At 49.1% G+C, this 15140-nt stretch overlaps 1 protein-coding gene across 1 annotated transcript; it reads right to left on the bottom strand.

Annotated features, from left to right (window-relative positions):
* Nucleotides 1-4435: 4435 nt before the first annotated feature.
* Nucleotides 4436-9500, bottom strand: GDF5 (growth differentiation factor 5). The gene is made up of 2 exons (XM_040247461.1): nt 8574-9500; nt 4436-6328 (listed from the first exon to the last, which is right to left on the bottom strand). The coding sequence occupies exons 1-2, from the start codon at nt 9196-9198 to the stop codon at nt 5454-5456; spliced, it is 1500 nt and encodes a 499-aa protein (XP_040103395.1). The 5' UTR covers nt 9199-9500; the 3' UTR covers nt 4436-5453.
* Between the last annotated feature and the right edge of the window lie 5640 nt (nt 9501-15140).

Raw genomic sequence — 15140 nt, 5'->3', positions numbered from 1 at the left:
GGAGGTGTGCCGTCTTAACCACTGGACCACTGGGGGTCCCACTTAACATTTTTTTAGAGGGACACCATTTAACCCATACCAGGAACTTGTTGCACATTCCTTGACTCTGACCCCTTCCTACTCTCTGTAAACAATTGGCCTCACCTCCTGCTTCACAGAGAAAATAGAAATTAGAAGCCAATAAAAAGAAACTCAGCTTCCCACCACCCAGCTCACAAACCTGCATGTATCACATGCATGTGTCCTTTCTTCTACATATCATTTCATGGAAGAATTGCTCTTTTTCCAATGGCTATTTTAAAGCCAACCTCATAAAATTTATTTCAAACTTGACATGTTCAAAACTGACCCCATTATCTTCCTCTCAAAATCTGTTCCTCCTTCCGTATTCTTTCTTTTCTTTGTTGTTGAGTGGCACACCATCCCCTCAGTTCCCAAGCTAAAAACCACAAGCTACATCCTTGACTCTGCTTCTCCCTCACACTAACGATCCCAACACTCCCCAAGTCCTGCTAACAGAGCAGAACCACAGTTCCCTTGGGTTTTGTACAGTGCATGTCTTTTAATGAAACCCACCCTTGTATTTGCACTTAGGCACCCACATTATATTCAACTGATTCTACTGAATTCATGGCTACCTACCACACTGTCTCTTTCCCATCAGAAACTGTGAGATCACATTTCAATTCTTGTACATGTATAGTTGGTTTCCTGCATTCTGATGCATAACTTGACTTTTCCCCCTATTTCATTTCCTGTGATTCAGTATATTATCTTACCATTCTAGCATCCTTTGGGGTCTTTATTTTCTCTTTCATTCATGCATGGAACTTGAGGGCATGAGCATTGTAAGATAAGAGATTTCATGTAAAGTGCTAAGGACAGTACTTGGTACATAATAAACCCTCAATAAACATTGTAGTTGTTATTATTATCCCGACACTGAGCACAGTTTTGGGTCACAGCAGACCCTCAATAAATATTTATTGGTTAATAAATGAATAGATGGATCAAAGATGTATGGAATGAATGAATAGCCCCTTTCCTGAAGCCAAGGCCCATTAAATTTGATATTTTTAAAAATAATTTTATTTTTGGCTGTCCTGGGTCTTCACTGCTGCATGGGCTTTTCTCTAGTTGCAGCAAGTGGAGGCTACTCTCTAGCTACGATGCCCGGGCTTCTCATTGTGGTGTCTCTTCTTTCAGAGTACAGACTTCAGAGTGCGAGGGGCTCCATAGTAGCTCCCAGGCTACAGAGTGCAGACTCAATAGTTGTGGTGTTCAGGCTTAGTTGCTCCACAGCATGTGGGATCCTCCTGGACCAGGGATCAAACCAGTGTCTTCTGCATTGACAGGCAGATTCTTTACCACTGAGCCACTAGGCAAGCCCCCTAAACTTAATATTATTATCCCTCTTTTACAGTTAGAAAAACTGAGACTCAGAGAAGTTAAATAACTTGCTCAAAGTCACTCAGCTGGAAAGTGGTAAAACCAGAACTGGAACCCAGATCTGCCTGAATCCTACTGTATATGACTACTCTGCTTCCTCACATCCATATCCAGATCAGAAGAACCAATTGTGAAGCTGAGTGAAGTCTCAGATACTTCCCAAGGTCGTGTGTTCCAAGCCCTAGAAAAGCTGATTCTCTAGCTTATTGTGGCCCCGGGACACAGGGATGTGGAAAGAGTCAAGAGATGGCATCAGAGGGCTGGGGGGGTCTCATCTCTTTCCTCCACTATGGGCTTTCCATTTTCTGTGTCCTAAGCTATATGCTTAGCTGTTTCTCCCTAGGAACTAACAACAAACTATGTCCCTAAGGAGATACTTTTAAGACCAGGAAGCCAAATCCCAGGAAGATAATTCAATTAATTTCCAAGACTGGGGTCAGTGGAACTGGATGTCCAGAAAAGTAGCAAGAATGATGCAAAGTATACAAAGACCTACAGTTACTTCTCTGGTTTGTCAGTTTCTCCTCTGTAAAAATGGAGGTGGCTAAGATCAAGTGTAGTACGGGGGCTTCCCAGGTGGCACAATGATAAAGAAGCTGCCTGCCAATGCAGGAGACACAAGAGATGCAGGTTTGATCCTTGGGTAGAAAATGGCAACCTGCTCCAGTGTTCTTGCCTGAAAAATCCCATGGACAGAAGAGCCTGGCAGGCTACAGTCTATGGGGTTGTGAAGAGCCAGACACTACTGAACAACTGAGCATAAGGAGTGATATTCTTTGCCCTGCCTGCTTCACTAGACTGTCTGAGGCACACTAATGATAACAGCTGATATTTGTGGCATCCCACCTCAGTGCTAGCCACTGTGTTGAGTGTCTTTCGTATCCTAACAGTTAGCCCTATGAAACAGGTATATTGTTTTACCCTTCCCCTCTCTTTTCTTTTTCGCCAAAGAGGAAATCAAAGTTGGTGGAATTAGGCTACTTGCCCAAGGCCTGTAACTAGAAGTGACAAAATCTTGAAATTTGAAACTAGGCTGCCCTTTGAGCCCATCAGTGCTGCCACAGAATGACTCAGAGTATTTGTGAACTCTAAAGAATGATATAATTCTTGTACCCTTTGGCTCAAGAATATCCTATACAAGTATGCAGCCTGTTATGACTGGGACTGGAGGTGGGTGCCTGGCGGCCATAAATGTCCAAGGAGGCAGTTCAATAAATCAGATGGTTAGGATGGAAGTGCTGTTCCCATCCACAGTTATCGCTGATTGGCTCCTCACAACATTCAGTCCCATCACTACATGGTGAATAGATGGGGAAACAATGGAAACAGTGACAGACTTTATTTTCTCAGGCTCCAAAATCACAGCAGATGGTGACTGTAGCCATGAAATTAAAAGACACTTGCTTCTTGGAAGAAAAACTATGACACACCTAGACAGCATATTAAAAAGCAGAGATATTACTTTGCCAACAAAGGTCCATATAGTCAAAGTTACGGTTTTTCCAGTAGTCATGTATGGATATGAGAGCTGGACCATAAAGAAGGCTGAGCGTCGAAGAATTGATGCTTTTGAACTGTGGTGTTGAAGACTCTTGAGAGTCCCTTGGACTGCAAGGAGATCAAACCAGTCAATCCTAAAGGAATCAGTCCTGAATATTCATTGGAAGGACTGATGCTGAAGCTGAAGCTCCAATACTTTGGCCACCTGATGTGAAGACCTGACTTATTGGAAAAGACCCTGATGCTGGGAAAGACTGAAGGCAGGAGGAGAAGGGAGCAACAGAGGATGAGATGCTTGGATGGCATCATCGACTCAATGGACATGAGTTTGTGCAAGCTCTGGGAGATGATGAAGGACAGGGAAGCCTGGTGTGCTGCTGTCCATGGGGTTGCAGAGTCAGACACGACTGAGCGACTGAACAACAGTCTAGTTGGGAAATGTACACAGGCTGATTGGTTCTTTTGTGGAAGAGAATTCTAAGATAGGTAGAGGTGGGAGAGGAAGCTCCCAGGGTATCAAGCCAGGGCCACAACAGTCAAATCAATGCCCAGGCCTTCAGCAGGAAGAGCACCATGGCTGAGCTGTCATGAGCCTGTCTGATAGGGGTAAGGCAGGAAGACCTCTGATCTGTTAGACTTTCCAAGAAACTAGGGATGTACCGTCCTGGAAATCAGGGCCCTGCCTCTCTGCCCTTGAGTCTCCAGCCACCCTGCTTCTACACTGCCCTCTCTGTGTCCCCAGCCCACCGCGTGGCTTCCCCGGCACCTCCTTTCCAGGCTCACTCTCCTCTCACATACACCAGAACTCTGTCTGCCGTGGCAGCTCCTTTGTTTACTTCCAGAACTTACAGGCCTGCCCCCCAGCCAAACACAACGAAACCCAGCCAGGGAGGGCTAGGCTCCAGGCTCAGGCTGGCCTCTCAGGGACAGGGAATGGCCTCCAAGCCAGGGAGGCAGCTCGAAGGTACATTGCCCACCCCTCATCCCCCGCCCTGGACTCTTGCTTCAGGATCTGTCAACCCAGGTTTCAGGCCTTGAGGGAAAGGACACAGGATCTGCCCAGAGCTGGGCAAGCATCCTTACTGTTGAAACAGCTTTGGCTAGGAGCCCTGGGAATCAAAGCCCCAGCTGGAGAGGGGTGGGGAAAATTTTGAGGCCCCCTGGGTGGGAAGCAGAAGCCTAGGTTCTCCCCTTCTGGTCCTCCCCCTCCTCAGCCAGGCAGAACCTGGTCCCAAGCCCTTAGAATGAGGACTCAGGTGCCCACAATTCCCTACCGGAGGGCCCTGCTCCCCTCCCAAGAGTTCATCCCTTGCTCCTCCCCAAAGGTTCTAGTGGAGGAGGGAAGTGGGTCTTGACTCTGGGCCAGGCCCCATAAGGAAACACTGTCAGGCTGTGTCTGGCATTGGTCTGTCTAAGGTCGATAAGGTCAATGGGGAGCTTACTTGTCTAATGGATAATTATGTATCTATATCCTGTATAGTGGAAAGGGGAGGGGCTCCAGTTGTTTCCAGAGTTGGGGTAAAGGGGTGGAAGGGGTGCCAAGCTGGAGGGTAGCAGGGCCACAGGCAAGATTGCGTGAGGAATAGTGATCAGTGACAAAGGAGATGCACCAATAGGTGAAGAGGAGGTCGAGGGCCCCTTTAACTGGTGACCAGTGGGTTCTGTGAGTATAAGCTGGGGGGTGAGTGTGAAATGGGGATGATTTTAGTGGAAATTAAATCCTCAACTTCTCTCCCACTTACGGATTCATTTTGGAGACACAAACGACTAAGGAATGTCGAAAAGGAAACCAACCTCTGTTGCCAGGCCCCAGCAGAGTGGACAGAGCTCTCGGCGAAAATCGGGAATAGGGTGAGAGGTGAAACCCTGGCCCAGCTCAGCCTGTGCTCTCTGTCCCATTCCGCTTCAGGCAGCCCACGTCCCCTCTCTGGGTCCGTCTTCTTTGAAGGGTCACTGGGTCCCCCGGGGTAGACAAGAAATCTGCCACAGTTTTAGGCACAGTTTTGCTTTTTATCTCATCAATGTACATTTAAATCTAATAGTCTAACAGCCTCCCACTCCTCACCCTGCCCAAGCCCGCTCCCCTTCTTTCCCACCCCTACCCAATTAGCATCCATCTGCCTCCAGGGGCAGAAAGTCACCAGGTACGAGGGGGAGATGGCACCTGTGGGTCTCCCAAGGAGAGGCCTCCCTAGAGAGTGCCAAGGTCGAGAAGGCCCAGGTAAGGAGAGGTCATGGGCTGAGTCTCATTGGAAAGCAAGGTCCCCTGGGTCTCAGTCCCATTCCGAGTCTGTCTCCCTGGGCCTGTGTCTGCCAATCAGAGAAGCAGAAGGCAAAAATCCCCAGACAGGGGGACTTGTGGATAGAAAGGGATCTTTAGCAACTGAGCAAGGCTGTTGGCATCCCCTTTCATGGATCCCCCTGTGATTCCAGGAGTGCAGGGAGGGACTCTGGTGACCAGCATCCTGGGGACGTGCCACCCGGGAAGACAGAGGCCAGTGTTGCTACCTGCAGCCACAGGACTCCACGACCATGTCCTCATACTGCTTGTAGACCACATTGTTGGCCGAGTCGATGAAGAGGATACTGATGGGACTCAGCCTCGTGGGCACACAGCAGGTGGGCGGCGTGGACTCGGGGTCCATGGAGTTCATCAGGGTCTGGATGACCGCATGGTTCGTGGGCTCCAGGTGGGAGCGCAAGGGGAACTCGCACAGCCCCTCACAGTGGAAAGCCTCGTACTCCAGGGGCGCAATAATCCAGTCATCCCAGCCCATGTCCTTGAAGTTGACGTGCAGTGCCTTCCGACTGCAGCGGGCCTTGGGGTTCTTGCTGGGTCGCTTGCCCTGGCGCGTGGCCAGGGGGGCCCGCCGCTTTCGCCGCTGGCTGAACAGGTACTCATACACAGTCTTATCATCCTGGCCAGAGCGGGCCTTGATCTCATTGAAGAACAGGTCCCGTTTCTTGGTGCGGCCAAACACCAGGAACAGGGCTTTCTCGTGGACCTGCCTGGCGGCGCGGTCAAAGCCCAGGCTACGGAGGTCCATGGCCCGGCCCCGTTCCCAGGCCTCCAGCTCCAAGCACAGCTGGGCTGAGTTCTTAAAGCTTCGGAAGAGCTTCCAGATGTCGAACACCTCCCAGCCAGAGCTGTCCAGGCCTGGCACGGAACGCACATCCAACAAGGCTGCCGGCTGCCGGCCGCTGGGGCAACTGGACAGCTTCAGCTGGGCAGCCCGCCCGCTGCCGGGGGCCGCTGGCTTGGCCGCGTCCAAGGGCTTCTTCCGCAAGATCCGCAGCTCAGCCCCTAGTAGCCCATCCTTCTCCAGGGCACTAATGTCAAACACGTACCTCTGCTTCCTGACCACGGGACCTCGGTCATCTAGAGAGAACACCCAGAAGTCATTGTCCGCAGGCTCACCAAGGGAGCCAGTCACCACGCAGCCTAGGGGAGGGCCACGGCTCTTTTCCCCCAAGAGAGCTCTCTTTAACCTCTTCCCCACTCCAACAAAGGCCAAGACCCAAATCATGGAGAGCCTTTTCCAAAATAAGGGAGCTTCCCACACAGTCAAGTAGGGCTATTGATCTATAGATGTGCTGTGGGGGATTGGAGTGATTCTGAGTGTCTGCGTCAATGACACGCATAGCAGAGGTCCCTCCGCCTTAGAACTGCCTTCTGCCTGTCTCTCTCCCATCTGCTATCCAATATGATATCTCTTTGGTAAGAGAGGCAGGGTGATCATTATAATCACCTCTTCTGTTTTTCCAGAGGAGGAACCTGAGGCTCAGAGAAGTTAGGTAACTTGCTCAAGGTCACCCAGCTGGCAAAAAGCACGGTTGGAACTCCAGCCTAGAACTTGTTATGCCTGATCCTGAGCTGCTTCTACTGTACTATGCGTTAAAGAAGATCTTAGTGCTCTTGTTTCACAGATGAAGCACAGAGAGGGAGAGTGACTTGCCTAAGGTCACACAGCAAGTTAATGACCAAACTAGTCTATGATCCAATTTTCCTGGCTAGTCTAATAATTTGTGGTGTCTGTTTCTTACTCTGCTTGGTATGTGAGTGTGTGTGTGTGAATGACAGTTTGTGTATATATATGTATGACTGGGTCCACATGTGAGTATGGAAAGTAATGCATATTTGAGTGACAGGTTATATGCATGTATGATTGGGCTTGTGTGACTATTTGAAGGGTATGTATGTATTGGGCTGGCCAAAAAGTTCTTTTGATTTCTTCTATTAAATGATACAGAAAACCCCAAAAAAACTTTTTGGCCAGCCCAATATATGTGTCTGTATATGTGTAAGAAAGCTCTGTGTGTGTATGTCAGGTGCGCGTGTGCACATTGTGTGTGTGTGAGTGTGATTCACCATGTATGTACAACATAAGGCTCTGCGTACGTACAAGAAGCTTAGTGGTATGTCCAAATCAACACGCCCTCCTTCCTAAATACCAATTTGCCATTGGGAAGCACTCATAATATTGCTCTAGAAGGTGACTAATTAGGCCTTTAAACTCCCCATCTCTCCCCCTCCAAGCTCCCTTAGAGCTGGGGGGCACAAGGACTTACTTTATGATTCCCCAAGGGGTCACAGCTTTCTCTGGCTGGGCAGGCAGCCAGACCACCTCCCCCACCTCAGCAGACCCGCTGCCTCTGTGCCTCCCCCGCCCTCTGTCACTCCCCCACTGGCCAGCTCTAATGAGGAGCCTCTTCCCCTCTCTGACCCCTCCCCCACCCTGCCAGCTAAAGTCCCAAGACTCCCAGAACCAGAGCACACGAGCTGCCAGCAACCCTAGCCATCAGGTCAACCTCCTTCACTCTTATGGATAAACTCAGGCCCTGAGAGGGGAAAGGACTTGCTGAAATCACATGGCAAGTTGAGGGGACAAGCCAAGACAGTGATGCTAGGAGGGCAGAAATGTGAAATGAGGGAGCAGATTGTCTCCTGGGTTCATGATAAAAAATGATCTGTGTCTAGGACAGGACATAAAGTTTTCATATTGGAAGGACTCTCAGAAGTCACCCCATCCAACCTCCACAAAGTTGTACTGATGGGGAAACTGAGACCCCAGAGGTCACACTGAGTTAGAGCCCAGGTCTGTTGTCCACCCCACCCCACATATCTGAAGATCATTCCCTGACTCCAAGATGCCTCATTTCCTGCCTTTCCCTATCTTACCTTCTCTGCCCCCTTGCCTGAAGGGAAAGTGGCAGAATCATGGGCATCTGAGATTCGTTTCTCTCTCTGCCATCCGAGAAAACCCACAACCCCGTGCAGCCTAGAAAGTCTGACCAACTCAATAAGAACAGAGTGTGGCCTGGTAATTAAGAGTTTAAGAGGCTGGTCCTCCATTCTGCCACCAACCGGCAGGGCTTGTCTCCTTCCCAGGCTTCAGGAACCCCCTCCACATCTTGCAGGAATTGCACTTGGGGATCCCCAGGTGCCATCTGGCTCTGACATGCCAGCAGCCTGGGGCCTGGTGTGGGTGAGGTTAATCCCAGATACCGCCCCGGGCCAGAAGCACACACCATCTCCCCCCAGTGCAGAGTCTGGGCTCTAAACCCCTCCATGCATGCAGATACCTCTCCCTCTGAGCCGTGCCCCGGCCACCCCGCCCCCTCACCTTGCCCTTTGTCAATAAAGCTGGTGATGGTGTTGGCCAGGCCAGCCTCCAACTTCACGCTGCTGTTGCCTCCCTTCCTGTCAGCATCGGACAGCGTCCTGTACAGCGAGAGCATGTACTCGTGGGGCGTGATGGGGGGCGGGCGGAACGGCTCCTTGGGCTCACGCGGGGACCCAGGCTCCCTGGCCTTCTTCAGCAGGAAGGGACTGGGGACAGAGCCTGCCTTTGAGGGTGCCTTCGCCCCAGGAAGCTGTCCTTTTGGGGTCACCGTCCGCGTGGCCCCCTGCCTTGTCTGGGGAGGGTGTCCTGGCTTGGGTTCAGGGCCACCCGATCTGGAGGGCAGCTTTTTGGGTTCATCCTTCTTGGGCTGTGTCAGGCCTCCTGTCTGCCCAGTGCCCCCCTTGGCCCTGGCATTGGTGGCCCCCCCACCGTAGCTGTGACCCCCTGGCCTGAAGATGTTCTGGGCCAAAGGGGGTCTCTCCTTGGCTTCTGCTTTGGCCAGTCCTGGCCTGGCCCCCTGGGGTCTCTGGCCCAAGTCAGGGGCACCCAACACAGTGCAGATGAATTCCAGGTCCAGCCAAGCCAGGTGCCAAAGCAAGAGTGTGAGGAGTTTGGGGAGTCTCATCCTCTGGCCAGCCGCTGAATGATGCCCAAGAGAACAGCGGCAGCAGCGAAGGTGCCTCTGGTTTGGCAGGAAAAACCATGAAAGGAGCGGACCCTCAAAAGCAGCGGCAGCAGCAGTAGCAGCAGAAGGAAGGGCTTTCTCCTCAGTCTGAGACTCTTGAAGTCTGCCGGGTGTGTGTTTGTATCCAGTCCCATAGTGGAAATGCTCTCCTATCCAGACGTGCACCGTCTCCAGTCAGCAGCTGAAAATAACTCGTTCTTGAAAGGAGAAAGCCGACCGCCCCCTTTCTCCTGCACAACTGACTGAGGGCCTGAAGGAGGCTTGTATAAGGCTCAGGGATTTTTCCAAGAAGGAAGAATGGCGTAATGCTGCTAACTTTTGAATCCTTTCCAGTGAAAATACACACACTCGCGCGCGCGCGCGCACACACACACACACACACACACACACACACACACAAGCCTGCAGGTGCTCAGAAAAATCTTTTACAAACCTGAACTCAGGAATTGGAAACGGAATTCCAACCCAAACCAATTTAATTACTCTCTGATGTCATGCTGTCTAAACTCATTTAAGTGCGATATATTTATGTGAAAAAAATCACCGCTGCCCTCTGAGGCCATGGCTCACGGGGGCTCTTGGCACAGAGCCCCGTGGGGGGATTCTAGAATGGAGCGGGGTGGTGGGGGGAGACTTTCAGTCCCATGGAACAGACCCTGGGGTCTTCACCTCCACATCACGGCCCACCCCACCTTCCCAAGGAGAGATGCTAAGGAATGGATTCAAAGATCTTAAACCCCAGAGGCATGAGAGTGTGGGTTTTCAGTTAAGTCCTTGGGGTGTTTTTAAAGCAACCTTCGCATCTAGTCTGGGACCTGTTCTGTTGTTGGTGTGGGGGGTGGGGGCAGGGCAGCACAGATGGCAGAATTCACCCACAGTTTATTTTAATAAACTTGTGGTGACCCAGAGCCAGAAAAATATCGGTACCCACTACACCTCTCCCCCAAATGCCATTGACTGAGCTCAGATGGTTTCTCCAGGCTTTGGGGGGCGCCCCCGAGCCTACTCCTTGGATGGAGACACGTCCAGAGTGTCTATACCTCACTGCCACCCCAGCAAAGACAGGCTCAGTTTTGTTGTGAGGGACTGGCTGAGTCCCAGAGGTGGCAGCCCCAGCCTGGGGCAGCAGCGGCCCCTGCAGGAGGCAGAAAAAATGATTCCCACACAGTGCTTTTCTGGTATTAGTAGCTCTGGAAGAAGTCTGAACTCCAGCTGGCTCAGGCGCGGGGGGAAACTGTTCCCTTTACCTAGAACATCCTCCTTTTATTCCCACGACAGGAGGAAGCTCTTCTCATCCTGAGAGCTTCAGCTGAAAATTCACCTCCACCAGGAAGCCTTCCCAGATCCCCAAACAGAACCAATTACCCCTTTTTGAATATTTCACTGCAACAGACTGTGAGAGAAATAGAAGTGGTAGAAGCAGTCATCAGGCAGGCTTCCTTCTTTCTTTAATTTTTATTTTTAGCCCTGCCTTGTGGCATGTGGGATCTCTCTTCCCCCACCAGGAATCAAACCCGTGCCCCCAGCAGTGGAGGCACAGAGTCTTAACCATTGGACCCCCAGAGAAGTCCCTTTATTTTACTTATTTTTTAGGCTTCCTTCTTAACCCTAGATTCTCTGAGCCTGCCTGATAGAGATCTGTTTGTACTCTGAGGTCACCAGATTGGTTTCCTAGCACATCTGGCACAGAGTAGAAGCTCAGTAAGCATTCGATGAATGAAGGAAGATGAAACTCACGGCTGGGGTGTCCAGGTGCCCAGCCAACGTTTTCATTGTGATATGTCCAGATCCTCACTGATCCTCAGAGCACAGCTGCATAATTTGGCCTCTTGAAGCTTCATCTGGTGCTCCTAGGTCAGAAACCCCAGGAGAGCTCTACCTCCCCATCTCAAAGAATCAATGCACCGCCAGACACTCCTTTGCAGGAGCTTTAAGGAAGAGCTGAGATGGTCAAGTAAGTGGCAACCCGCTCCAGTATTCTTGCCTGGGAAATCCCATGGACAGAGGAGACTGGTGGGCTACAGTCCGTGGGGCTGCAAAGAGTCGGACAAGACTGAGCACGCACACGTAAGCTCTAAGTTAAATACTGTAGGAAATGTTTATTTCTTAAAATCTTATAAAATAAGAATTAAGGGTAATGATTCCATTCAGATAAAATTGAGTGATAAAAATTTTTTTAAAAAGGAAAAGCTGAGGGTTTCCCAGGTGGTTCAAATGGTAAAGAATCTGCCTGCCATGCAGGAGACCTGGGTTCAGTCCCTGGGTCAGGAAGATCCCTTGGAGAAGGAAATGGCAACCCACTCCAGTATTCTTAACTGAAGAATTCCATGCACAGAGCTTGGTGGGCTACAGTCCAGGAGATTGGAAAGAGTTGGACATAACTAAGGAACTAACACTTTCACCTGAAGAAGAGCTGAATCCCTTCCTGTCCCTCCAGTCGCCCAACACTTGGCTTCCCTTTTGACTTGTCCCATTTAAGCCATCATCTCTGGCATTCCTTTCTGCTTTCCACCCCCACATCCTTGCAGTCTTAGTCCTCTTCACAACCTGTCCTTAGAGAATTCCCTTAGAACTGGCTTCCAGACTGCTCTCCCACCTCCCTCCCCCAAAACTGCCCATCAAAAAGTGCCAACTTGTTTGCCCTCTCCTCCATGAAGCCTTCCCTCTTCCACCAGAAAATACACACTTCTGAATTGCCATCACACATTTTGTGCCCCCTTTCCACTTTGGCACACACAATTATCCAGCTCTGTCTCTAAACTACTCCCATCTCAGACACAGGTCATTTCTTCTACTCTGTGTCCTTTTTTCATATTTTAAAAATCATAGTCTAATTCCTTAGGGCAGTAATAATTTACTTACATACCTGCCTACCCCATTAGATTATGACTAGATGACACCATATTTATCTTTCAATTATTCCCAGGACTGGGTACAGGGCCCAGCACATAGCGGGTTCTCAATGTGTCATATGGATGGATGGATTTCTAACCAGCCCTTATATACCAAAGTCACAATTTTCTACTTTCAGGTATAGTTGCTTTTAGACATATTGTGCTTTCCCTGCCAGACTCTTGAGTTCCCGAAAGGGAAGGATTCTGTCTCACCACTTATTAGGTACTTTGTAAGCTTGAGTGAGTGAATAAATGAAGGGATGAATAAAACAAACCATCAGGGCGTCCCTGGGACTTCCCTGGCAGTCCAGTGGTTAAAAGTCCACGTTTCCCATGTAAGGGGTGCAGGTTTGATCCCTGGTCAGGGAATCCCACATACCATGCAGTGCAGCAAACAAAAGGAAAAAAAAAAAAAGATGTCTCTAAATATGACTTGATAAGGATTCAGGGCTCTGGAGATAAACACCAGAGGCCTGATTTTGAATTCTGCTTCTGCTTTATGGTTTAGCGCATTATGTGATCTCTGGAAGCCCCTAAACCTCTCTAAAACTCTGATCAGGGATCATGACAGTGCCTACCTCACAGGGTGTTTGAGGGGATTCAATTACATAAATTATAAAAAGTGATTAGCCTGGTACCTAGAAAATCATAACAGCTGCTATTTGTTGAGCATGTACTAGAGTAAACTAGACTCTGGCCTTTGTATCCTACTGTATTTTTATCTTATTTATCTTCACAATAACCTGTGATGAAGGCACTCTCAGTACCCTGATTTTGCAGATGAGGAAATTGAAGTTTGGAAACATTAAATTGCCTTTAACATCTAATTGCCAACATCCGCTGGATCATCGAAAATGCAAGAGAGTCCCAGAAAAACATCTATTTCTGCTTTATTGACTATGCCAAATCCTTTGACTGTGTGGATCACAATAAACTGTGGAAAATTCTGAAAGAGATGGGAATACCAGACCACCTGACCTGCCTCTTGAGAAACCTATATGCAGGTCAGGAAGCAACAGTTAGAACTGGACATGGAACAACAGACTGGTTCCAAATAGGAAAAGGAGTACGTCAAGGCTGTATATTGTCACCCTGCTTATTTAACATATATGCAGAGTACATCATGAGAAACGCTGGGCTGGAAGAAGCACAACCTGGAATCAAGATTGCCGGGAGAAATATCAACAACCTCAGATATGCAGATGACATCACCCTTATGGCAGAAAGTGAAGAAGAATTAAAGAGCCTCTTGATGAAAGTGAAAGAGGAGAGTGAAAAAGTTGGCTTAAAGCTCAACATTCAGAAAACGAAGATCATGGCATCTGGTCCCATCACTTCATGGCAAATATATGGGGAAACAGTGGAAACAGTGTCAGACTTTATTTTTCTGGGCTCCAAAATCACTGCAGATGGTGATTGCAGCCATGAAATTAAAAGACACTTACTCCTTGGAAGGAAAGTTATGACCAACCTAGATAGCATATTCAAAAGCAGAGACATTACTTTGCCAACAAAGGTCCGTCTAGTCAAGGCTATGTTTTTTCCAGTAGTCATGTATGGATGTGAGAGTTGGACTATAAGGAAAGCTGACAACTGAAGAATTGATGCCTTTGAACTGTGGTTTTGGAGAAGACTCTTGAGAGTCCCTTGGACTGCAAGGAGATCCAACCAGTCCATCCTAAAGGAGATCAGTCCTGGGTGTTCACTGGAAGGACTGATGGTGAAGCTGAATTCCAATTCTTTGGCCACCTGATGCAAAGAGCTGACTCATTGGAAAAGACCCTGATGCTGGGAAGATTGAAGGCAGGAGGAGAAGGGGACAACAGAGGATGAGAAGGTTGGATGGCATCACCGACTTGATGGACATGAGTTTGGGTGAACTCCGGGAGTTGGTGATGGACAGGGAGGCCTGGCGTGCTGCAGTTCATGGGGTCGCAAAGAGTTGGACATGACTGAGCGACTGAACTGAACTGAACTGAACGTCTAATTCCTATTCCAATACACTTTATACCAAAGAATCTTTTTTTAAAATATTTATTTATTTGACTGCACCAGTCTTAGCTTTGCTGCTCTATGGCATGTGGGATCTTAGTTCCCCAACCAGGCATGGAACCCATGTTCCCTGCATTACAAGGCAGATTGTTAACCACTGAACCACCAGGGAAGTCCCATACCAAAGACTCTTAACCTGGATTCTAGAAACATAAGAAATGAAAGAGTGGTTGGGGCAATTGTGGTCTTCTTGGCTTTTAGTCAAGCAGGGACATTGGAGGAGTTGGAGCAGGCCTATTATTTGAGGAGCAGAGAACTCCAGAAATGAGGTGGGAGTAGGGAAAGGGGATTCTGAGCTTGCTTATAAGGCCCTCTCCAGGGAGGAGCCCAGGGGACCCATCTGGATCTCACTATAAAGGTGACTAATCACTTCGGTCCCCTCTGGTAATTACAACCAGATGCTGCTGCTGGCAGCGCTTCAGTCCCAACATGTTTAATTACAGGGATGCAGAGTCCCTCGGTCCTCCATGTCCTCCTACCTCCCCCTCGCCTGTCAGTGATATTAATGTCTGACTGGAGGTAGAGGCTAGGAATGTTGGGAAGCCATTGGCATGGAAATGACCTTCTACTGTCTAGAGCCTTTAACTTTTATACCTGTTTCCCCATCCATCTCATGGGCATTCCACAAGACATCCTGTTAAAGTTGGCAGGCCAGAGCATTTTTTATACCCATTTCACAGATGAGCCAATAGTGAACTGAATCATCAGCATTATCATCATCATCTTTTCCTTTCTTCATGCACTTAGCAATTTGCAAAGTCACTTTGTATTCTTTAAGCAATCTCTCTCTCTCTCTCTCTTTTGAGGGGAGGGGAGTATAGCTGCTTTCAGTTCAGTTCAGTTCAGTCGCTCAGTCATGTCCGACTCTTTGCGACCCCATGAATCACAGCATGCCAGGCCTCCCTGTCCATCACCATCTCCCGGAGTTCACTCAGA

This window comes from Oryx dammah, unplaced genomic scaffold, assembly GCF_014754425.2.
Source record: "Oryx dammah isolate SB20612 unplaced genomic scaffold, SCBI_Odam_1.1 HiC_scaffold_10, whole genome shotgun sequence".
Lineage (NCBI taxonomy): Eukaryota > Metazoa > Chordata > Mammalia > Artiodactyla > Bovidae > Oryx > Oryx dammah.
This window is presented reverse-complemented; position numbering and strand designations above follow the sequence as displayed.